At 42.0% G+C, this 26,555-nt stretch overlaps 1 protein-coding gene across 1 annotated transcript in view; it reads right to left on the bottom strand.

Moving 5' to 3' along the window:
• Positions 1 to 26,555, bottom strand: part of GRM1 (glutamate metabotropic receptor 1) — a 630,972-nt gene that overhangs the window by 148,955 nt on the left and 455,462 nt on the right. The window contains exon 3 of the mRNA XM_033935628.1: positions 7,786 to 8,021. Within this exon, the coding sequence (XP_033791519.1) occupies positions 7,786 to 8,021 (236 nt within the window). The remainder of the gene's footprint in view (positions 1 to 7,785; positions 8,022 to 26,555) is intronic.

Genomic DNA, 26,555 nt, shown 5'->3' on the forward strand with positions numbered 1-26,555 from the left:
GTTATCCTCCCGCTCTATAGGGCAATGGTGGAACCTCATCTGGAGTACTGCGTTCAATACTGGTCGCCATACCTTAAGAAGGATATGGTGATACTCGAGAGGGTCCAGAGAAGAGCAACAAAAATGATAAAGGGTATGGAGAACCTTCCATATGCGGAGAGGCTGGAGAAGCTGGGGCTCTTTTCCCTGGAAAAGAGGAGATTTAGAGGGGATATGATAGAAACTTACAAGATTATGAAGGGTATAAAGAAGGTAGAGAGGGACAGATTCTTCAGACTGGCGGGGGCAACAAAAACTAGAGGGCACTCAAAAAAATTGGAGGGAGACAGATTCAGAACAAATGCTAGGAAGTTCTTCTTCACTCAGAGGGTGGTGGACACCTGGAATGCGCTTCCAGAAGAGGTGGTAGAGCAGAGTACGATTTTGGGTTTCAAAATGGGATTGGATGAGTTCCTGAAGGAAAAGGGGATTGAAGGGTACAATTAAGAGTTACTATACAGTACAAAATGCTTTAGAGTAATAGATCACTGGGGGTCCGCCGCGGGAGCTGATTGCTGGGCATGATGGACCTATGGTTGACTCGGCAGAGGCGATGCTTATGTTCTTAATGGGAACTTTAAGAATAAAAATTATCTTTTTCCAGATAGACTTCCAAAGGGCCAATATTAAGGGACAGTGAAATAAAAGATGATCTAAAGTTCCCACTTCTAAACGGCAATGCCAGCATCTATTAGACTGTGTCTTATCTATTTTCTGCATTCTCACTCGGGTCCAAGCAACTCTATACATCAAAAAATATAGGGCTCCTTTTACAAATGTGTGTTAGGGTCTTAATGTGCAGAATAGCGCATGCTAAAATGCCACGCGCTAGCTGCTACTGCCTCCTCTTGAGCAGGCAGTAGTTTTTCGGGTAGCGCACACTATAGCGCGCGCTAATCCGGTGCATGCGCTAAAAACACTAGCGCACCTTTGTAAAAGGAGCCAATAAAGTTTGACTCATAGGTGCTGAGGCCAACATTGTACTCTGCGCTTCCAAAGTTGGGGCCACTGACCTACTGAGATATTAAATTATATCTCTAAGCTCCAAATGTCACGTAAACCTGTTTTGGGCTTTTTGGGTGAATGTTCACAAATTAGTTTATACCATGTGGAAGCATGATGACCTTGAAAATCTACTTGGAAACATAAAAATGACAAGCTATGCTGATATTTTAGTGTTCGCCTTTCTGAGATATCTTTCTGAATCACTTGCTTTAATTGTAACCATTTGAAAGCTTGGGTATTTAATAAGAACATAAGAATAGTCTTACTGGGTCAGACTAATGGTCCATCAAGCCCAGTAGCCCGTTCTCACAGTGGCCAATCCAGGTCACCAGTACCTGGCCAAAACCCAAGGTTTTGATTTTCAGGGTTGATATATATTTAAGGCCTTATTATATATTATCTTTACGGTAAATTAGTTATTATAAAACAAAACCCAAGGTGTTGCAATATTCCATGCTACCAATACAGGGCAAGCAATGGCTTCCCCCATGTCTTTCTCAATAACAGACTATGGGCTTTTCTTCCAGGAACTTGTCCAAACCTTTCTTAAAACCAGCTATGCTATCTGCTCTTACCACAACCTTTGGCAAAAAACCTTTGAGTGAAAAAATATTTCCTCCTATTGGTTTTATAAGTATTTATCTGTAACTTCGAGTGTCCTCTAGTCTGTAATTTTTGACAGAGTGAAAAATCGATCCATTTGTACCCGTTCTACTCCACTCAGGATTTTGTAGACTTCAATCATATCTCCCCTCAGTTATCTCTTTTCTAAGCGTTTTAGTCTTTCCTCATACGAGAGGAGTTACATCCTCTTTACCATCTTGGTCGCTCTTCTTTGAACCTTTTCTAGTGCCACTATATCTGTCTTGAGATCAGGAGACCAGAATTGAACGCAATACTCCAAATGAGGTCGCATCATGAAGCGATACAGGGGCATTATGATATTCTTAGTCTAGTTAACCATCCCTTTTTTAATAACTCCCAGCATCCTGTTTGCTTTTTTGGCTGCTGCCACACATAGGGCAGAAGATTTCATCTTATTGTCTACAATGATACCCAGATCCTTTTCTTGGGTGCTAACCCCCAAGGTAGACCCTAGCATCCGGTAACTGTGATTCAGGTTATTCTTCCCAATGTGCATCTCTTTGCATTTATCCACATTAAATGAGCATTGTAAATGGAAAAAGGATGCCAGATTTCCTTGGGAACATACATCTTCTAATGTTCTGATACCTGCCTTAACCCATTCTTTCCAGAAAATATTTGAATTTGCTACATAAATTTTGAATTTAACCATAAAGACTGACCTTTTGTCCTATTAACTGGTATTGGTACCTTAGCATCCAAAGCTCTTAGGGTTTTCCATGTCGAATGAAAAATTCTATTGCCTCTATAAATTTTGGGGAGTTTAATACTCAATACATGTTTTCAGTTAAGTGAGGCCAAGAGTTGAGACTCAAGAGTGAGCCATTCTGGGAAATCTTCAATGAGCTCTGGAAGAATCCAATACATTCCTTGCCGTAAAATATAAGCTTGATGGTATACATAAAAATCTGGAAATTAATTCTTCCCATAGATTGAGTTTTTTGCAAGGATGATAAGGTAATTCTAGGTGTCTTACCAGACCATAAAAATTTCAAAATAATTCTATTAATTTTTTTATAGAACAATGTCTGAAAAAAAAAATTGGAATCATGTTCATCTGATAACATATTACCGGAGCTATCATCATTTTGACCGTTTGTATTCTCCCCCACCATGAAAGATGTAATGGGTTCCATCGCTCACACATCTCCCTAACCATTCCCAATAGACACCTTTCATTAGTAAGCATTGTTTCCTCTAGAGTTCGTTGGATTATTATTCCTAAGCATTTTATTCCATCTTCCAAAGGAATGGAAATGAGTCCATTATACCTTTAACACAATGAACATTAAGTGGGAGAACTTCAGACTTACTCCAATTGATTTTATATCCTGACATTTCCCGAAGTCTTCAATCAATTGAAGCAAAACTGGGATTGATAGTTTAGGATTGGTTAAGTGCAATAAGATGTCATTTGCATATACTGAAATTTTATAACTCTGATTAGCATAAGAAATTCCCTGTATCTCCTTTGTTTGGTGAATTGCCAGAAGTGCAGGGCAGGGAAGAACAATGAATCACATGTCCATCCCTATGCACAGCCAAGCTTCACTTCTGTATTTTGTATTTCTTATCTTTTCATTATGTTTTATTCTTTTATTTGGTAACCATAATTAATTGTGCAATTAAAGGAATGCTATTTTTTCCTCACTGAAGCTCCTAGTAACTCTGGGCAATGGAGGGTTAAGTGACTTATCCAGAGTCATAAGGAATAAATAGATAGCATACCATTAATTGCATTAAAATTTCAATCGAAATACAGCTCTAATATATAGCTGTATATGCATCCACATACACGAAAATTACATTATTCTAAACATCTACACATGTACAGGACATGTAAATATTAGTACCTAGAATTGCCCCCTACATATTTTAAGTTGCCTCCAATGGGTATAAAAAGTATATATATTTTGTAAATATGCATTCATAGTTCACAACCAAGTTAAAATTTTCCCATTAACTCCTCTTACAGTAAAAGTATGGATGTACTTTTAGCCATCAGACAAACCAGAGAAAATTGACCCCAGGGAATCCACAGAGAAGAAAGTCCAAGAAAAACAAAAAGACACTGTGGGGTGATGATGATCCTGAGATGGACTTTAATGAAAGAATCAAAGTTCTGGGGGGTGGGGAGGTGGGGGGGGGCGTGGCTTGGTTGTAGCCAAAGATGGTCGGCTGATTCCAGAGCTCCTCCTCTTTCTGCTCCATTAAGCTATTAAGTGGCTGAATAAAAGAAAATTTTTCCTTTAAAAATATATTTTTTTACTCATAAATATACTTCCTTCAAGAATGGCTACGGGAAGACAAGCGAAAATTGATGCAGTGTTTGCAGCAAGTGGAAATGCGAAGTGTCTCAAGCCAGATCCAGTTACTCCATCCAAAGTGCTATTGCAAAAAGAACCAACTGAATTTGAATTAATGATGGCAGAGTTCAAGTGCCTTGAGGACGTGCTAACTGAAAATACTTCAGAGTTGAAATTAGTTAAGGGGGAGGTCCATACCTTATCCAACCAATTAAGGGCATGTGAGGAAAAAACAACTGTGATGGAAAAAAGGATTGAGGAGCTGGAAGGCCGTTTGAACAAGGTTCAAATTGACTGCAAAGAGTTAGCTCATATTTCTAGGGAGCTTGAGGATGTGAGTAACTGAAATCGTAGATGTAATATACGAATTTTGGGACTGCCAGAGAACTTGGAAGTAACAAACCCCATCTCTTATCTAGAAAATTTGATACCAAAGTTATTTCCTCTGAAGCTCCATTTTCCTCTTGAAATAGAAAGAGCTCACAGAGTTCCAGGGAAAATTACCAACGGATAAAACGGCCCCAGGCCACTGATTTTTAAATTACTCTGATTTCAGCAAGCACTAGAAATACTAAATATGGCTAAATACACAAAAGATCTGAAATGGCAGGAGCACAAAATACACTTTGTACCTGATTTTTCAAAGGAAACTGCAAACCAGAGAATTTTTTTCTTTTAAGATCTCAGCTGCGTCAGCTAGGAGTCCGGTATGGGCGGACTAGGTCCTTTAGGATTTTATGTGGATTATTTTAATTTCATGTGGATTGTTATATTGTACATTTGGAACTTTGATTCTTTCATTAAAGTCCATCTCAGGATCATCGTCACTCCACAGTGTACTTTTAGCCAGTCATTCTACGGTACTTGCGTAACCTCAGATTTTGCCCTTGTGGCTCCTAAGGGGTCCAGTTACAAAACCTTAGGATTTGCTAATGGAATTAGTACTTGTTAAATGCTAACAAGCCTATTCTGTTCCTATAAGCTTCTTAGCATTTAACATGCACTAATTCAATTACCCCCAAATCTCGATATAATGCCCAAAAAATTGGTGCCAACTAGAACAGTGCTTACCACAATTCTATAAGATGCACGTAACTTTTATAGAATTGGGCTAAAACCAGGCCTAAATGCCCATGCCAAAGTTGTGTGCGGCTTGATCATATTTTATAACAGTGCACATACCTTTTAGGAATGCCCATGATCTGTCCATGTCTCTTCCCTGACCATACTCCCTTTTCAAATTCACACCCTAGAGCTGGTGCATACTTTTTATAGAATTGCACTTTCCAGGTTGTATGCCTAACTTTTAATTGGTGCCAAATAGCATCAATATCGGCACCAATTAGGCCAAATAATTAAGTTGTGTACATAAATTGTCTGTGCACACCTATTTGCATGGACAACTTAAAAGCGTCATAAGCAGAATTTGGGGATTGGGGCACAAAGGGTTCCTTTTACAAAGATGCAGTAATTGCTCCGACGCCCATAAGGATTTAATGGGCTGTGTGGCAGCCAATCCTGCAGCTTTCTAAAGAGGGTGTATGTGGTGGGGGGGGGGGGTAAGTTATTTGTAAAAGGGCCCATAAGTCATTGCAAATTTACCCTCAAGTGGCTAAAATTCTGTCTTGTTGTGCATTCCTAGATTACTTGTCCATAATTTTTTTACAAACATTTTCTTGTTAAATTTCATTTTAGTTATATGGAAAGCTGCTAAGGTTGAATCAGACAACACACAACAAACAGATCCAACAAAGTCTGCAGTACAGTAGGCAAGAGCAAAAAACATGAAAAACTGCAGATCAAAATGTACAATATGCAGGCTATGTTTATTTGTACCAAATATTAATGCAGTTACTGATATCACCTTACTACAAACCAAGGGACCCAACGGTCCATGTTTCAGAGATCACACCTTCTTCAGGGGTCCTAATAAATATGTATGAAAATTATGAGTCCAAATAGTACATTATAATTGCAAATAATGTGATGTTTAAATAAATACAAGTGATCTAAAAAAAAACAACTCACAGAATACAGGTAAATAGAAATATAATATATAAATTATGATATATAGATTAAAAAATCAGAAGTGAATTTGAGTGATCTGAAAGTACAAAATGAGAGGATAGGGCAACGGGAAGGGAGAAAAAGGAGGATGATATGTGAGACTATGAAAGTGCTGATGTGCTAATGTCTATTTGAGTGTTCATAAAGTGCTACATGCGAAAAGTGAAGCATTTGGGTAAGTGAAACAAACATAAAAGGACCTACCATGGTTGTTAAGGTTTGAGATAAACCGCAATGAGAATGATATAAAACTTAAATATGAAAATTCAAAAAGGATGTTCATAATGAGTCATATAAGAAAATGTGATAAAATTGAATAAAATATGTATACTAATAATGTGTCTTTATTTTAAACGAAGGTTTTCATTAAAAGTTAGAGTTAAAAAGAGTTAATATTTGGAAAGCCCATGTTAAAAACTTTTTATTAAAAAAAGTTAAAAAGGGGGAAGGGAGAATTCATTTAATGAAAGCTACCAAATTATCCATAAGAAACTACTTAAAACCTGTATTTTATATAATGAGATGCATGAAAAGATGTTAACAAATATAAAGCAAGGTATGTCTAAGCAAGGAGGAAAAGACGGTTTTAAAAGTAAGAGAGCCATATGTAAGGGAAGAGGCCAGCAGTGATACTCAACGATTTCATGATCTGTGCAAAAAGATAATTTATATGTGTTTAAAGTGAGCGAAATAAAGATTAAAGTAAATAAAGACAACACTTACCAAAAGCCTGTGTGAATGAAATGCAATGCCAAAAGTGAAGGTAAAAAGCAGAACACTCCAGAGAGTGGGGATATAAAGGGGCAGTACTAAAATGTGGACAGCTACGATTGGCTAAGGGGCGTGTCTAAGAGTGAATGTCTTATCAAATGCATTGTGATCTAGAAAAAAGAGGAAGAAGAGTGTGACAACATGAGAAAATATGTGTATATTAAAGAAAGTGAAAAGAAAAAAGTAAAGAGGGAAGTGATAAGAGAGCTTATTTCATGTAAAAGTGAAAGCTTATTTCATGTAAAACTAGAGCAAGGCTAGTTGGCATAATACCCCTTATACAAATACATATATGAAGAGACCATAATAAGAACATAAATAACAAAATGTATATATACAAATGTATGATAGCCTCATGATATATAGCAACATATATCTAATAGACTAATTCATAGATATTAAGGGCTCCTTAGATGGCAAAGCCTGAAAGAACCAAATAAGACTACATATAAAGTAAATTGATGAGTAATAGAAATTTAAGAGAATTATTAATTAAAATTGGAATTAAAATGTAATAGGTTTATAAAGTGCTACACACTACTATCACATATAATAAAATTCACTTCTGATTTTTTAATCTATATATTATAATTTATATATTATATTTCTATTTAACTGTATTCTGTGAGGTTTTTTTTAGATCACTTGTACTTATTTAAACATCACATTGTTTGCACACCATTTTGCACTTATGATGTACTATTGGGACTCAAAATAATTTTCATTCATATTTATTAGGAACCCTGAAGAAGGTGTGTTCTCCGAAACACGGACCGTGTTGGGTCCCTTGGTTTGTAGTAAGGTGATATCAGTAACTCCATTAATATTTGGTACAAATAAACATAGCCTGCATCTTGTACATTTTGATCTGCAGTTTTTTCTTGTTTTTAAGCTGCTACGGTTGGACGTTTGGAAACCAGTTACTTTCTGGAAATTCAGACTTAACTTTTACCTTTGCAGATTTTTTTAAAGTTGCGGTTTTCGTGGGGGTATCCTGGAAGGCGACACTGGAATCGATGCTGCCAAAACTCTGAAAACCAGGGATTCCTGGCATTGGTGTCCAAGCGTAGTTTTAAGAAATAGTTATTGAAGGACATGACTTCTGCAGACTGCAGCTTGATGGTAATTCCCCCATTGGCCTCAGCTTCAAAACCTTCAATTACTTCATCTCTGTCTGCCCAGCCATCACTGAAAAGAGACAAGGGAAAACAGAATCAGAGTTTCACATCAAAGAGTACAGTTAACTATTTTGAGACCAATTTGTTTAGTAGCTGCTTGGCGTTTCATATCCTGAAGGCACATTGATCACTCCATTTGAAGAAAGAGAAACATTTGAAATCAATCTCCTGTTTGTCACCTTTTTATATGATTCAATTCAACCTGAAAGGGCTGAAATGATGAGATGTTCAACTCTTTTGTTACTAAGAACAAAATCAGTTGTAATATAACATGAACACAATAATGCATCATTCTCACAAAAATAAATGAATTAGGTTTGTTTGCGATGTGCATTCTGTGTTTTAGCAAAATAAAAGCTGGTTTTGTAAACTTCACCCTCAGATTTACAGAGGTTTGTAAGATATCAGTATATTATTTCTTGTGTAGATAGCTCTGGTTTAATGGCAAAGAGAAGCAGAACACATTCGTATATAAAAATTTGTATTATACAAAATGGGCCAACTTGAAAGCTCTTCTAGGAACATTATAGAATTGTGCATAGGCCTATGCAGACATAAATCCAGATTACCGCCAATTAACATCAATAATTATTAACAGCTCGTTAACTAGTTAATTTACATGCACACTGGCCCAACATGACCCTTTTTGGATGACTTCAATATAAATACATGTTAATTGTGATTCGGGTCTATAATAATTCATGGGAAGACAATTTGTAGGAATTCATAGGAAAATAAGACAATTCGTAGGAAGACAGGTAAAGTGAATTTAATGAAGCATTTGCATAATTTATAATTTACATAGCAAGACAGTTTTTTGGTTTTTTTAAAATCATCCTAGCATTGTTAGCGGAACCACCGTTTTTGCCCCCATCTCAGCATCTCTTTCACTCCTTCCCTCCAGGGCAGATTATTCCAAGTTTGTGCCCTCTTTCCCTCCCCCCCCCCCACTCTCTCCTTTCCTTCCAAAGCTGTTTTTAAAAATAATCTTTGGAATCATAGGTAGCAGAACCACTGTTCTTGCCCCAACCTCAGCATCTTTCACTCACTCCCTCTAACTTGCTAGTGGAAACACCATTCATGCCCCACCTCAGCATCGTTTTCACTATGTCCCTCTAGGACAGATGATTCCAAGTTCATGCCCCCTCCCTAACTTCTTCCCTTCCTTCTGTAATTCAAGTTCTTGCTCCCACCTCAGCAGCTCTTTCACTCCCTCCCTCCATCTATGTCCCAAGTTCATTTCCCTCCCTCCCTTCTGTGTCCCAATACCACCTCCCTTCCTCCCTCCCCTCTGTGCCCCAAGTTCATGATCCTTTTCTTCCTCTGTGTCCCAACATTCCCCTCTCCCACCTGTATCCCACATTCATGTTCCCCCTCCCATCCTTCCTGGCTGGGCCTCCGTGTGTGCGGATCACCAGACTTGATGGACCGAAGGTCTGATCTGGAGATGGCAGTTCTTATATTCCTCCCCCCCCCCCTCACAGGCTCACAGTACCTCTCGGTGTCTTCCTCTCCATGCCATGGCTGCCGGGACATTTTATTGTAAACCGTTTAGATACCTGTATATCAAAAATAAAGAAACTTGATACTTTAGGTACTTCCTGTAGTACCGCAAAAAGTCACAGTAGTACAGGATGTACCTTGAGAATACCAAGACCCCAATTGGACTACGAGATAGTTTAATATAGGTATTGGGGAGCGGGGTACATATCGGGTCAGGTTCCCGGGGGTGTAACATCAGAGGTAATTGGTACATAACAATTGAAAATGACAATTGGTAGGAAGATCCAATGAATTGTTGCCCTACGAATTGGTGCATCCTATGAATTGTCAGCCTACCAATTGTTGGGATCCCTTGTAATTCATATGTTGCTTTTTATGACTGTATAAGAATGAAAAGATGACATTTCAACATTTTCGTGTTTTAAATAAATTTGACTGTCCTGGTCGCAAAAGCAAAGTTTTATGGAAATAGCCATTTTCTATACTTTTTAGGCATGAGCAATTAAAAAATTACTCTTACTGCCCAGTAACAAAAATCATGTAATATTTTCAATGGGAATACATGTTTATGAGGGTAAAATTTCCATGTCATCATTTACAACTGCTCAAAGGCATGTTTAGGCTTTTGTAAAGTGCATGTTTTAGTCATGGTTTTACAAGAGGGATTAAAGAACTCAATTTTATTGATCTCATTCAGTTCATGCCTATCTCCAAAATGAAACTACACTAAAAATTCAGCCTTACCACTTAATTGGCAGCACATATTGTACACATGTAGGCTTCTAAAAGGTAGCTACATTTGAAAGTGGTATCATTTACATGTGGAAGCTAAGAAACAGCCACTTCCATATGTAAGAGTCAACACTTCCAGGTGGAAGCTGCAAGGTCCATGCTATTTAAGTTTTCAATATGTATCTTTGTAAAATCCACTTGTTTTAAGTGCTGAAAAATACATGTGCACTTCTGCAGGTGTTTTAGAGCAGTGGTTCCCAACCCTGTCCTAGAGGACTACCAGGCCAGTCAGGTTTTCAGGATAGCTCTAATAAATATGCATGAGAGCGATCTGCATATAATGGAGGTGCCAGGCATGCAAATCTGCTCCATGCATATTCATTAGGGCTACCCTGAAAACCCGACCGGCCTGGTGGTCCTCCAGGACAGGGTTGGGAACCACTGTTTTAGAAAACACTCTTGTCGGCATCGGAACTGAGCAGCTGATTTGTGTACAACTTCATTGTTTAACAAGACCAATTGGATATGCTAATTGACAATATCTTATAATTGGCACTAATTAGAAGTTATGTGCAGAACTTGATAAGCACATTCTATAAAGTGCTGAATGTCAGTTCTAAAGCATGAATCTGAAAAGGGGGCATGGCCAGGGGAGGAGCATGGGTGGAATGTGGACATTTCAAAAAGTTATGCAAATCGATATAGAATACACCTGATCCACACTGCACATTTTAGGTGCATTTATTTAGGCATGGTTTTCCTTGGCCTAAATGGGTACACTTAAAAGTTATGACATGCACTGGCTCTATATGTGATTCTATAAGGTATGTGCACCTTTTATAGAATGGTGCTAAGCGCCATTCTAGTGGGCATCAATTTTTTTGGCGCTATATATTGAATCAGGCCCACAGTCCATGGGGTAATTTTATAAAAGCCTTTTTACATGCATAAAACAAATCTTTTATAAAATTACCACCTACAACATATGCAAAGCCCAAATTGATGCTATTTTTTTTTCTTAACATTTATAAAATGGCTTCTTCTGATTCAGGAGCATATTTTTTCAGCTGAAAATTAATCTTAATTTAGTATTTGAAAAGCTATGTTCATAAATTCAGGCCTGCCATTGGTTTGTCTAGATTTATGAGCCTAATGCTGAAAATCAGTGCTAAGTTTCTAACTTCTTTTCACCACCCTACATCTGTCTCTGTTAAAACCCACTTTATATACTACTAAATTTAAGAGTTTAAGGTGTAATATTTAGCTTGAGATGGTAAGCAGCTTGGAAGCTGCTTCTAACAGTAGGCTGACCAAACCCTGGATATTCAATGCTGGAACATGCATGGCTCCTAACACTGAATATATCTGCTGACCTGGAAGTTAACTGGACATCAACTGATATTCAGGCCAGCACCCAGTTAAATCGGTGCATAAAGTTAGGATAGCTGTGAAAAGGTTCAGATCCCAATACTGCCTCACACACATACTCTGTCGTCTCTGGTACCGATGCATCGGGGGGAGGGGAGGGGCATCTCATTAGAAAAAAAAGAACACACATGCAGTTGTATGGCCAAATAAATGTCCCATTTATTCAGAGTACTGCATACATATTTATAGCATTTAAAATGGGTCAGTTTTGTCAGCATATGACTGTAGGAAAGACCATATTTGGTAACAGGATACATAAAAGCAACTAGAAAGAGGTAGCAAACATAAGGGGGGAATAGTGGGAAGTTTCCATTATAGCATATACTACTGTCTTGTCTAAGGTTTAGCAATGTTTCTTTTTTAACAAATGTTTCTTATCAAAACAAGTCAACTACAGAACAAAAGGGGGACACAGAGCTCAGAACACAAAAAGAAAAGACCTGGTTTCTTGGCAAAATGATAACTGTTTCAGCAGTTCCTTTTACACAAGCAGGAATAGAAAAACTTACAAAGAATATATGTGCCCCTTCAATCCCCTCTTACGTCATGAAAATGACATCATAAGTGCACAGCATGAGCTTGGAGGGAGAGATATTCCAGATATGTCCTACGATATATATATTTCAAAAAGAAGGTGTTTAACCCATCCTTGCATCCAGCTAAAGTATTGGTCCCAAGGATTAAATAACCCAGAATTACGTTTGAGCTCAGCAGAGAGGTCCTCCAATTTAAGATGGGAGACAACACATGAACAGGTGAAAAACAACATAAGCAATGAGAATACAAATAATGAGAGAAATATAAGTAATCCAAGCAACATTGGCTTGTACCTAATCCCTGGCCTTGTACCCATCGGGGACCCCTCTTGGGACACCAAGAGCAGCAATATAGACATGGGGGTCAAAACTTCTGGGAAGATCGGGGCCTGTGGTTGGGACCGGTAGGTGTCAACCAGGGCTGCAGTAGAGCGATGAACAGCAGAGTTGATTGTACCATTTAATCACAGGGACCAGGCAGGGCAGGCAGCCAAGAGCTAGAGAGTCAGTCAGCAGGGAGGTCACGCCAGGTTCGGAGAGAAACATGAGCCAGTTTGGTGATGCGGTCCACATCTTCCATGAGCACGGTACCATCATCATCAAGGTCAAGGCAGCAGTTAGAAAGGTGGAACTTGCCACAGACGCCACCTTCCGCAGCCAGCAAGTAATCTAGGGCTAGGCGATTCTGGTACATGGCAGTGCAAAAGTTCAAGAACAGCCTGCAAGCGAAGTATGCAGTTGAGCAGGTAGATTGGGGTCCGACAACCCCAGGAGCCATCTTTGGCCCACGTAGCAGGTCCATAAGTAGCAATGATCCATTCAGCTGGCCAGCTGTCACCACATTTTCCAATCTGTATGGTGTAGAGAGTGCTAACCGCTCTTTGGCGACCCCTAGTGTCAAACATAAGGGCTCACAGGCGTTTGCCGTTGGCCAGCAGTAGCAGGAAGGAGCTGGGACGGATCATGCCAAGTATACATGTACCAGTCCGGTGAGCAGGCAGCCAAGGATAAGCAAACAGGCCACAGAACCAATATCAACCATCAGGAGTTAGCCATCGGGCGTAGAAAGTTCCATGGAGCAGGTGCTGAAGAGGAGGTCCTGGTAAATTGAAGATGCAATAATGGAAGTCCACAAGGCCCACAGTGGAAGTCGTGGGGCTGACGTGAAAGAGAGGTTCTGTGAAGGCAGGTCTAGCATATCCAACTCTGTTCATGGACACTGTTCTACCATACCGGACCCACCACAGACAAAACAATTGCCGACATTAAGAGTCTGGCCTATAGATTCAGCAAACTGTATAAACAGATGCCTAGTTGTGACAGGAAAAACAAAATCTACCTTCATATGTGCATAAAAACGGGGGAAACAACAGAAAATAGCACATGATACACATTCCCATAAAGGACAGGTTCCACCATGAGTGAAGGTTTCCTCATAGGGGCATTGCTTGAAAGGCATGAAGCTATAGAACACATTTGATATAATAATGCTGCCAATAGAGGAACAGTATGAGGGGCAGTACCATGACCGTAAGCAACATCAAATAACATGCATGCATCACAATACAAAGGCACTGGGCGAGGAGGGTAATGAGGGGGCCCTCAGCATCTGTTAAAGGCACTGGGTGGGGGTTGCGATAAACCACAAGCTGCCAGTTACACTCAAACACTTGTAAACAATTCCGGTCCAAGAAATTAAAAGATCAGGATGTGGCGTTGCAGGTGGATCAGTCTCTTTAAACTGGTAGGGTGCATACTCAGAGAGAAAGGTGTCTGCACAGACAGGGGGAGGGACACACCAGCTTGAAAGGAGTTCATGTATCATCATCCAGCAGCTGAAGCCCAGGGAGGTGAGTAAAAGGAGGACATTGACTTGGTATAAATACGGAAATGAGACACAATATGCAGATACACAATGTTCATAAGAGGACAGGGTGATAAGTTTGTGTGGGTTGCACACAACTAGTGAGGCATTCAAGAGAGACCATAAGGATATACTCAGTGTAGGGCACAATGTGTGAATTGATCATATCCAGTGAGCACCATGGAATAAACACTTTGGAATACAAGAACTAAAAAAGAGATTGTGCAATTTAGATAGGATAAAACAAAAATGCAAAAATGGGGATAAAAAAACACCAAAAATGGCCAATGGTATGTCTTCCGGGGTACCCCACAAACCAAACAGACAACACAGAGAGTACATGGCACAAACAAACAGAGAGCTCCAGCAGGCCTTAAACTGTCTTTCATCTGTCAAGGAGTCAGGGCAGAATTTAAATCTGCAAATAAACACAGTTATACAAAAAGAAGAAGGAAAACAACATCATAGAACCAGACATATATGTGTGCACACATTAGCAAAGTAAATTTCATGAGAGCACATGGCACAACAATCAATAGAGGCATAATCAACTGGTCTAGAGTCTAACGTCTGTAAGAGAAAACAAAAAATGGAGTCAACGGGCTCCATTGTCAGGCATAGGGCATGTCGTCAGTCAAGGCACACAGTCAGAGGAGAGAATGCAATCAGGGACACAACTGGCAAGTCTGTGCTTCAATCTACAGAAAGAAGCAGATCTGACTAGGTAAAGCAAGATACAGTGTACAGGGTGAGGTACAGAGGTAGTTTGAAGTATAACAGTGTCAATGCTAAGAGGCAAAAGAAACATTGTAAATCTTAAAGTGCAAGGGCATTTCAAGGACACTTGAGGCACAACTTTTTCTTCCTTGTTATTTTGTTTCGGTTCAGCAAAAAATTATTTGTGCCAAAACTGGTCCAAGATAGCTATGCATGTATACCAACTGACTGCTAAGAGAGAGAAGAAACATTTCAAATCATCATCATAAGGAAACGCAGACTCATTGGAAAGAAAAAAGATACCGGTGGTAAATCAGTTGACAACAAGCTGCATCTTCCAGACCTGTAAAAGAGACTTGTACAGTGTACTGTAAAACAAAACAAAAAATGAAACACTACAACAATGCTAATGCAGATCCACTGGTCTTAACAGATTAAAGTAGTAAATTGCACTTTCCACTAGAACATATGAATTAGTGTCAATTCATAGTTGCTTTATACAGTTCCTACCCCAAAGAGCTTACCTAAACAAAAATAACTTGGAACTTTACTCACACCTGCCTATTCCAACTAGAATGTCCCTTATAATAAAGACATAATACATGCACATACTTTCAAACACATGACACATACCTTGTTTATCAACGTACGCTATCCTATCTGTAACGTTTTGCAACAATCGTGCTTCCTTGCTTCACCAAATCCATATTAACCACAAAGCAAACCTGAATCTGCAACCTTTCCCATGTTTCCAAACCAAATTATTTTTCCATCTCCCCTGGTATTTTCTCAACATCACCAATTTCTCTTTCTCTGTATCTTGTCTTGTTTCCCCAGTGCTTTCTTGTACCAAGTTTCCAAATTTGTTAAAAAGTTGATGAACTTCCAAATACTAGATTCACTCGTGAAACAGAAATATGAATTAAAAAAAAAAACATTCAGGAAACTTCTATCTAGCTAAATTATCACACATATTGTTGGTTCTTTTTTCTTTCTATTCAAACTCATTTAACATTGATATTCCATAATTACCCAAATAAAGATTGCATTGTATTGTATTGTCTTCTGCAAGCCTGCCATAACTGGCAGGGCTAAGAGGTTTCATAACATGATTAAAATCAGCACGATGTACGATATATATCCCCCCTCCCCCACCTCTTGTAAGCATACCAGTTAGAATAAAGGAACATAAGAACAGTTCCTCTAAATATAAAATTGTTAAGAGAAGAGCCTGACACGGGATAAGCATTGTGCCACTGCATCAGAGCAGTATGTTCTAATAATTCTCTGTGCCTTTCTGCCAAGCACAACACAAACAAAATAATTGACAGTCTCCTTTCAAATATGCAAAAGGGGTCCTAACCACTGGTAAAAAGTATTGAATTCCAAAGCAAACACTACCTTCCTTGCTTTTGGAAATTCTGTTCGTATTAGCTCAACTACTAAGCTTTCTGTCTTCCTGAATCTTATGTATTTCAGCTTACTATTTACCATTCCTATTCTGAATTTGAGAAAGTGTAATAAGTTTCAATTCTAGTCAGAACAGAAATGCAGTGAGTGAATGGTTTCTCCCCCTTGGTTCTTGCCGAGAAGAAGCCATTCAGCTCCTCCCATCTCTGTTTAAGGCATTGTCTCAAAGTATTGTCCTATGTAACTAGACACACTGTCATTATCACTGCAGGATCCTCTCTAAGGGGATTTTCCAGAGGATTGCTGTCCGGGGCCACCTCCCTCATCACTTCTGTTAGCTTTTTACTCCCCATTCTGTCCCCTGCTCCATCCCCCCTCCCTCCTAAAAAAAAAAACCTCTATGGAGAAAAAGGGAGGCGGCCAAAAAACTGCCTTCTGGAAAAAGAGGAGGGGGATGAAAACTCTCACTGCCGCCCAGAGGCACAGTGTGGGGAACTTGTTGCAAGTGAACAAAAGAAAACCCAGATTACATTTTTTACAGCGAGCACAGAGTTAAAAGATAGCAAAGCTGCAGTTTTTGATGGGTTTTTGTCCTGTTTCTTTTTACAAGGCTCGTCTTTCTTAGGAAGGGGAGGATCCTTAGTGCCTGTCTGACCCAGAACAAAGCACAAATCTCACTTACCATACCTTATAAGCAAGACACAGGAATATACAATACAAAACAAAGCTTATACTTCAAACCTTATCTTCTAAGCGATAGACAGATTAAGCACATGCAAAGCTTTTACCCCACAGACGACAGAGCAGGTAGGCATGTCTATTAATATCGTTCTTCCCAAAAGAGCGTGTGGCCACATACTACAGGAGTTCCCTAAACTCCCTGAGGCTTGCCAAAAGCCTTAATCATGGAACAGGAGTTGCCAAAACTCCAGGAGAGACTTGCCAAAAGCCTCAATAATCATATAAAGGCTTGGAAGAGGATAGAGACATCAGTGAGATTCAGAAATACTCACTGGGGTCCCGGCACTGTCTCCATCCCAAGAATATATGTGCCCCTTCAAGCTGTTTTGTTCTTCTAATTTAATGTGGTCACTTAGCTAGTTAGTGGATTGACTATCACCATTAACTGGTTAAATTGTCGCTCTGCCTAATTCTGTCCCCAGCTGATCCCTAAGGGAATGGCCAGTTAGCAGAAATATTCAGTGGGATTAACTGTTTAAATGTTGCTAATTATCAGTGGCCAGTTCACTCAGAAGTTCTTTAATGAAACTGCAGTAAGTACTAGCATGCGCTTACCACATGTTAAAAAGGCTTACCAGGGAGAACGAGAGAGACGTACTTTCCCTGAGCTCCGCGGTTTCTCTCCTGTCTGGCCTCCCTGCGCTAAACTCTGCATCTATATTTCAGCCCGGATTCACCCTCGGAGTCGCTGCCGGCGTATGGACAAGTTTGTCCAAAAAGGCAGCACGGAGATGGCCTCAAAATCGGGGAAGAAGGAGCGAGGCATGCTGAAAACTGGGCCCACGAGCGAGGGAAAGATGGCGGGTGCGGCTGACGCGGCGGACTCTGTGAGCGAGGAGACGCTCACGCGGCTAACAGAGGCGGTGGTGGCTGCGCTGGGCACCCGCCTCGACAAGGTACATGATACCCTGGAAACTCTCACCACGACTGTGGCAGAGTTTAATGGAAGGGTACAAGAAGTGGAGCATCGTGTTAGCACTGCAGAGGATACCCTGGCATCGGTTCAGGAGGAGCTTAAACGCCTGCAAAATAAAATGGTCCACTGTGAGGAAAAGTTGGATGACCTGGAGAATCGCTCCAGGCGGAATAACCTCCGTTTAGTGGGCATTCCAGAATCGGTGATGGATGTGGACTTACTGGCTACCTTGGAAAAATGGCTGGCGGCAGAACTGCTCGTGGCACATGGTCTGGGCCCTTTGCGTATTGAGCGCGCACATCGTCTTGGCAGGAAGCAGGATGGAGTGACCAGGCCGCGGGTGGTGATCATCAGGATTCTTAATTTCGCTCTGAAAGACCTTCTGCTGAAAAACTATAGACACAAACAGGATCTTAGGTTTCAAAACCAGCGAATCTTATTGTTCCAGGACTATTCGGCTCCAGTAGCTTCCTTACGTAGGAGTTTCTCCACTGTCTGCAAGCTTCTATCGGAGAAAAAGATGAGATTCACGCTTCAGTTTCCAGCTAAGCTTCGGGTGCTGCATAATGGCCAACCTTTCCTGTTTGATACCTGTGAGGCAGCACGGGCGCAAGTATATCTTTGGTTTCCTGATCTGGCACCCAGCACTTGAAGAGTGCTGACATCTCTTGGAGGTTGCCCTTCTGCTTGTGCGAGGGTCTCTGTGGCGGGTGGACTATCTGCGTGAAGAGACGCCTCGGACTGTTATTCCTGGTTATTCTTATTGTGCTGGAGTAGGTCCCTCTTTGAGGGGCCTCTTCAGCCATAAGTGTTTCTTGATATTTTGTTCCATATGCAGTGCTCCGTTTGCTCTCCTGATGGGGGGTGATGGATCTGCTGCAAGTGGTTCTGTTCTTTGATAATATTTCTGCTGGGGGATGTGATAGCGGGCCCATGTTTATGTTTATGTATCTGTTCCCGACTACGCATAATATCCCCAGCATTTTTGCTTAGATTGCTGTTCTTGTTGTACTTACTGCTATTGTGGTTATTCTCTCGCTATTATCTTCTTCCTACTTATTCTTCTAGGAACGGGTGTGGGCTTGCTATGTGGGAGGTTGGGGAGGGGGGGACTTGGGTCTTTTGGGTCCCTTTCCTGGAGAGGTGGTATTTGAAGTATGGGGGGGTCAGGGTAGGGGGGGGGGGGCTGGGGGGGAGGTGCGGGGAGGGGGAGGGGGGAGGGGGGATCTGTATGGTGGCGGAATGGAAGTGGGAATTAGAGGGTTGGCTGAGTGGTTGCTGGAGGGTGGGCTGGGACTCCAGGCAACGGTTTACTCTACTCTTGTTCAGAAGATCTACATGATCACTGTTTGGGATGCCACCTAAACGGGGTATGCGCTGTGTGACATGGAATGTGTCGGGCATTAACTCCCCTATTAAGAGGACTAAGATTTTACAACACCTAGCACGACATCAGGCGGACATTGTGGGGCTGCAGGAGACCAAACTTAATGAAAAGGAGCATGGTAAACTGAAACGGTCCTGGGTTGGCCAGTGTTTTTCTGCTTCTTCTCCTAAGGCGAAGGCCGGGGTGGCCTTGTTGATTCATAAATCGGTCCCCTTTGTACATACACGAGTCACTTCTGACCCGGAGGGTCATTATATAATTGTTCAGGGTATGTTGTTTCAAAGTCCAATTATTTTGATATCAGTGTATGCTCCCAATACTGCTCAAAGGGCTTTTTACAAGAAGCTTTTGGGGGTTATAATGTCTTTACCACAGAAACTGGGGGTTCCTTTGATACTTCTGGGAGATTTCAATTCAATTCTGGATCCTGTCTTGGATTCTACTAGGGGGGAACTATGTTCGTCGGGAAGATCAGATAATGGGCTACATGCGTGGATGAATGCTTTAGATTTGGTTGATGTCTGGAGAACTCTACATCCGGATGAAAAAGATTTCACGCATACTTCTAGAGCACATGATTCTTCATCTAGAATTGATTTTATTTTTCTCTCCCGTTCCTCTTTTTCGGAGGTTCACAACTCCGAGATCGGTGCACTGGTCATTTCTGATCACACTCCGGTATGGATGGATGTGAACCTGGCGGGGGGCACGCGGGGTGGGGGGGGACGGTGGCGGTTTCCGGTGTCCTTGTATTCGGACCCTGATTTTAAAGTATACCTTGAGAAGCAGTGGCAGTAGTACGTAGAGTTTAATGGTGGGCATGTAGAGGAGGGGTGTCTATTCTGGGAGACAGCAAAGGCGGTGCTCCGAGGGGCAGTACTGGCCTATTGTGCTCGCCGAAAAAAACTAATGGCAGCCAAGATTCTGGCCCTTGAGCGTAGGGTTCGGGAGAGTAGGCATATGGCCCTTACTTCCCCCACGGGGTCCAATAAGCGGGACTTTCAGATGGCTCAGTCAGCGCTCCATGCCCTTTTACATGAACGAGCTCAAAAATCTCTTTTTTACTACAAGTATAGATTGCACCGTTTTGGCAACAAGCCGGGAAGAATGTTGGCTCAGTTGACGAGGGCGCGGAGGGGATCCTCCTCCATCACCTCCCTTAAAGATTCAGGGGGGCGACTGGTCACAGATCAATCTCATTTGGAAAAGCTTTTTGTCTCCTTTTACAGTTCTCTCTACTCGGCGGAGGTGGTGGATAGGGATGTCTCGATTCAGGACTACCTAGACTCTCTCCCCTTACCTCGACTCTCAGAGATGGACAGCGAGACCTTGGCCTCCCCTATCACCCGGGAGGAGGTTTTGGGGGTAATTAAGACTCTCCCTCTTTGTAAATCCCCGGGTCCGGACGGTTATAGCGGAGAGTTCTATCGTCTTTTGCAGGGTTATGTGGCTGAGCCGCTGAGAAGGTATTTTCAGCAGTCTGTGGAGGGCGGACATTTTCCTGATGGATCCAATCGGGCTTTGATTACGGTTCTGCCCAAACCGGGTAAAGACCCTCTTATGGTGGAGTCGTATCGCCCTATCTCGCTCATCAATGTAGACTTGAAGATATTAGCACGGATTTTGGCAACCCGATTGGCACCGTTCCTTCTTTGGTAGGGATAGATCAAGCGGGCTTTGTGAAGGGGCGACAGGCGGGCCATAATGTTCGCAAGCTCTTAATTGCTTTGGCCCATTGCGATTCTAGGAAGAAGCCGGCCCTGGCTATTAGTTTTGACTCCGAAAAGGCCTTTGATCGGGTGGAGTGGGCTTTTCTTTTCCCGTTGTTACATAGATATGGGGTGGATGGGTTCTTTATGGGGGCTATTCGTACCTTGTACTCCAGTCCCGAGGCGGCCGTGTTGGTTAATGGGCGGACTTCTCCGGTTTTTCCCTTACGGCGGGGCACCAGGCAGGGTTGCCCCTTGTCCCCCCTGCTTTATATTTTATTTCTGGAACCCCTACTGTTGGGTATTCGTACTCATCCTTTGCTTATGGGTGTGGAGGTCGGGGGTTCTTCCCTGCGATGCATGGCCTTCGCGGATGATATCATGGTTCTTCTTGCGGATCCGGTCTCGCATCTTTCTCTCTTGTTGGACTTGTTTAGTAAATTTGGGGAGCTCTCGGGCCTTAAACTTAATGTATCTAAATCTGAAGCATTGCCTATCCACCTAAGTATTTCCCATCTTTGGTCGGACTTCCCCTTAAAAGAGGCCTCCTTACAGGTGAAGTATTTGGGTGTCCTCATACCCTTTTCTTTATCGCGCCTTTATGAGATAAATGTCAGGCCTATGTTACGGCGGTCCATTGAGAGCCTCCGCCTGTGGGGTGACCTCCCTGTTTCGTTGGCTGGTCGAATCTTTTTATATAATATGATGGTGGTACCACGGTGGCTCTATCTGTTGCAGACATTACCAATCTGGCTACGCAGGGCGGACCTGGAGGAATTATATAGGGCCCTGAGGCTGTTTTTGTGGCGAGGGCGACGGCCTCGACTACCCTTGCGTGTCTTGATGCTACCAGAGGCGCAGGGGGGGTTTGGTCTGCTAGACCTCAGAGCATACAATCTGGCGTGTGGTATGAGATTAATTAGAGATTGGTGTTTGGAGAGCTCCTCTTTTTTGACGTATTCAGTGGAAAGGGATTTTCTGTATCCGGTTTCGGGATTGTTTTTGTTGCACGCCCCCTCGGCCCAGTTGGATCTTTCTCAGCGGGAACATGTTGTCTGGGCATATATGAGACTCATTTGGAAAGTGCTTTGTAAACATCTAGGGATTAATTATGGGGCTTCTCCTATGTTGCCCTTAATGGGGAATCTTCATTTTAGCCCGGGTAATGATAACCGAATCTTTCGGCTTTGGCATGCCCGGGGAATGCGCAGGGTGGGGGACGTTCTTGACGATCATGGGGCCCCTCTTTCCTCTACAGGATTGGCATCGCTGTATGGGCTAGACCGAGTGGATGCCTTTAGCTATATGCAACTTCGCCATTATGTGCTTAGTCTTGGGGGAACTGTGCGGCGTGCCTCGGTGGCGAAGAGCCTGGGGCAAAGCCTGGCCTTGTGGGAGGATCCGGCTCCGCGCCTGAGATACTATGTCACTGAGCTGCAGATGCCGCTGTCGACTGAGCGGGCTGATCTACTGGCTGGGGCATGGAGTGCTGACTTGGGGTGCGCTATTCCGTCACTTTTACTTTCTCATTGTTTTACTCTCTTGCGTACTCTCTCCTGTAATATGCTACACAGGGAACAGGATTATAAATTTCTTCAGAGAATGTTTATCTCTCCTCAGAGGGCTTATCGTGCAGGCTTTGCGGAGAGTGCGCGCTGCCCCAAATGCCTTGCGAGCCCGGCTACCCTGGGACATATGTTCTGGCATTGCCCTCTAATACAGGCTTTTTGGAGGCGAGTGTGGACTTCCCTGTCCTCACTGTCTCTCCTCCTGCCCGCGTGTACCCCGGATATTGCTCTTTTCTATGCTGGAGAGGCTCTCTCCGGATGTACTGGTGGGCAGAAGCTGTTGGTGTTCAAGTCCCTGCTCTTGGCCAAGAAGGCCATTTTGATATTCTGGCGGGCCCCCCATGCACCCTCTTTTTCTCAGTGGCAAATGTCTCTTTACGAGTTAGCGCTTGTGGAGCTTAGGATGGTGGGGACGCGTGATGAGAGTAGGTGGAACAAATTTCAGGAGGTATGGGAGGGCTATTGGTTGTCCCTTTCACATAAGGAGCGGAGTATGCTGTTGAATAGCTGATCATCTGGGCTGTGCTGACACGGAATGGGGGACCGTATGCTGCTCTCCTTGCATAGGGGGTGCCTGGTCTCTTGTAGCAGAGTCTTTCCTATTATATCTTGCTTCTTTTCTTTTGTCTTTGTCTCTCTCTTTTTCTTTTGTCTTTGTCTCTCTCTTTTTCTCCTTATATATTTTTTCTTATATCTCCTTGGGAAGGTTTACACACCATACGGATTGGGGTAGGGAAGGGGGAGCTGGGGGGGCTGGGTGAGGGGACGGGTTGGATGGGGGGTTCAACATAGGGGGATGATGGGGATTATTGAAAAACATTGTATTGGGCATAGTAGACTTCAATTCCTCAGCATGTGTGGGTACCTCAGTTGTACTTGCTTTTTGGTATTACGGACTTGTACTTGTTATGTATTGTACTACTTTGGTTGCCTTTGCCCAATAAAGAAACATTATATTAAAAAAAAAAAAAAGGCTTACCACAGGACATGTGCTGGGGTCCCAAGGAAAATTTGCAATTTGCATGTGCGGCGGCCAAAAAAGCAAACAGGATGCAAGGAATTATTTTAAAAAGGGAAGGTTAACAAGCCTAAGAATGTTATAATGCCACTGTATCACTCCATGGTGCGAACTCATATGGAGTATTGCGTTCAATTCTGGTCTCCATATCTCAAGAAAGATATAGTGGTACTAGAAAAGGTTCAAAGAAGAGCGACCAAGATGATAAAGGGGATGGAACTCCTCTTGAATGTGGAAAGACTAAAAAGGTTAGGGCTCTTCAGCTTGCAAAAGGGACGACTGAGGGGAGATATGATTGAAGTCTACAAAATCCTGAGTAGAGTAGAACGGGTACAAGTGGATCAATTTTTCACTCTGTCAAAAATTACAGACTAGAGGACACTCGAAGTTACAGGTAAATACTTTTAAAATCAATAGGAGGAAATATTTTTTCACTCAGAGAATAGTTAAGCTCTGGAACACATAGCCAAAGGTTGTGGTAAGAGCGGATAGAAAGGTTTGGACAATTTCCTGGAGGGAAAGTCCATAGTCTGTTATTGAGAAAGACATGGGGGAACAACGGCTTGCCCTGGATCGGTAGCATGGAATGTTGCTACTCCTTGGGTTTTGGCCAGATACTAGGGACCTGGATTGGCCACTATGAGGATGGGCTACTGGACTATTGGTCTAACTCAGTAAGGCTATTCTTATGCATTCCATGTACTAAAAAATATTTTTACTTTCTGGGAAGAGGCATGTTTTGGGGTGGAGATTGAGTGTGATAGTGCTAATCACTTAGTGCATAAGGCATTGCTACACACTAATTGATTAGCTTGAAGTTAGTGTGGGGGGTCCTTACCAACTACAAAATAGATGATGGTAGGAACTGATGCAGTAAGATTTTATTTAATGAGGTTACGCTAATGGCAAACTTAGTGCGTGGCCATTAATTCAGAAAATGGGAAAATCAGGCGTTTTCTAGCCAAGGCAAAAGAGACCCTCAGTAGGGCTTAACCAGACAGAAGCCTCTCCTGTCCAGTTAAACCGTTTTAAATAACTGACCCCTTAGTGAAATTTTGAGTAAAAATGTATGCACCCGGCCCTAGTAAATGTCTGAAGAGACCAATTTATGAGCTTGCCTCTCAAAGTTAGGAGCATTCATTCGTTGAATATTGGGCCCTCTGTGTTCAGCAAACATTCATATAATACCACTTGGCAGTGGTGAGCGATTTTTTTTAGCCAATGGCAGCTTTATGCCCAGATAGTCAATGCAGGGTTATGTCTGAATATCCAGGTATGTAGAGCCAGATAGTATTCAGTCCTTATCCAGATAAGTGAAACAGGACTGTGTTTTATGCGGGCCAATTCACGGCAGGATTAATTCTTTGAGGGCCCCTAGGCACACAAGTACACTGGGCCCCCTAGCCCTATTTCTGGTGTTTCCGATTTAGGAGGGGGGCCGGTGTTGCCAATCGAGGGGGGGGGCTGTTGTTGTCGATCGAGGGGGGGGGCCCGGTGTTGCCAGTCGCTGCGGGGGGAAGGGGGGGCGTTGCCATCTGAAAAAAAATTTTTAAGTGGCCTCCTTCAGTGGGCCCCCCCGACCATTTTGAGCCCTAGGCACGTACCTACCGGGTCTATCCTTTTATTCCACCCTAGGCCGATTTTCCAGATCCTTTATCCAGCATAGTGCTGAATATCAGCACTTTACTGTATAAATGCCAATTCTACCCCCAGATTGTTTGGTTATGTGCCATTGAATATTTCTGGATGGTCCTACATGAGTGATTTAACTAGGCAGGAGCCTGTTCTGCCCAGATAAACCACTTTCCACCTGATATTCAGCAGTAAGTAGCTGGCCAGGAATGTTTCCCAGCCAGTTAAGTACTACTATGCCAGCTAACTGCTGATATTCAGTGGGAAATAGCTATCTCCCGCTAGATATCCCAGTCATAGGATTCACTGCACAACATAGCCGTTCACTTCCAATATTCAGCAGCCAGATAGACTCCCCTAAAAAGTAGGTCTATCTTTGCCCACTATGCCTTAGCCAGCCAGCCAATGGCTAAGTCTTTGATGGCTATATGTAACCTGAAAATTCAATGCTGGTGGCTGGATATGGCCCTGGCCTTGAATATGAGTTCACCACTGACCACAGGAAGTAGCCAGGCTACTTCTGCAGTCTGAATATCGGCCCCTTTGAGTTGACCTCTAGGAGGGAGTTGGATTACATGGACTTAAATATCCATTTCCCCACTTAGAGGTCCTATACAAAATGTTTCCTCCATATGTACCTAGAGGTTTTTGTAACAGAATCAAGTCTATTCATTAACATAGCTGAATTAAGTAGAGCATCTGCATTTCTAACAATGGTATTTGGTATTGTATGCGCTCTGATTTGGCAATAAATTTTTAATAAGAAGGAACTGTTTCATAGATAGATGACACAGAAGTATGCAACTTTATACAGATATGGAAATTTGGCTATATAGTCCACCGGAGTGAAATGATTTCCCAGGCACTGTGACGAAACTAATAAAATAATGCAAATTAAATCTAAGCAGTCCAAGTCATCATGGAGTCATTAGGGAGAGGGAATAGCAATATGTGTGAAGACTGTATCAATGTAGAATATTAAACACTGCTTCTTCTCTCACCCAAAACCAGAAAAATAATATTCATCTTCTATACTAGAGTGATTCTAGAGTGGTTGTTAAAATTGCATCTTTAATTCAGTAATATAAGGCTCCTGAAATGTAATATTATAGTATACATTTCAGGAGCCTTATATTACTGAATTAAAGATGCAATTTTAACAACCACTCTAGAACCATACTAGTATAGAAGATGAGTGCTCTTATTTATTTGATTAAGAGATAGTTCCCTACCTTTGGACTGACCATCTAGGCTTGGCTTCCTTGTTTTCATTGGATTCAGTTTATATTTTCCATATTCAGCTTCATGTTTTGATTGCCTTCCAAGTCCCAGAAACTCAGTACTGCTTGTATTTAATTGCAAATGTAATTCGAACCATATTTA

This window comes from Geotrypetes seraphini, chromosome 3, assembly GCF_902459505.1.
Source record: "Geotrypetes seraphini chromosome 3, aGeoSer1.1, whole genome shotgun sequence".
Classification (NCBI taxonomy): Eukaryota; Metazoa; Chordata; class Amphibia; order Gymnophiona; family Dermophiidae; genus Geotrypetes; species Geotrypetes seraphini.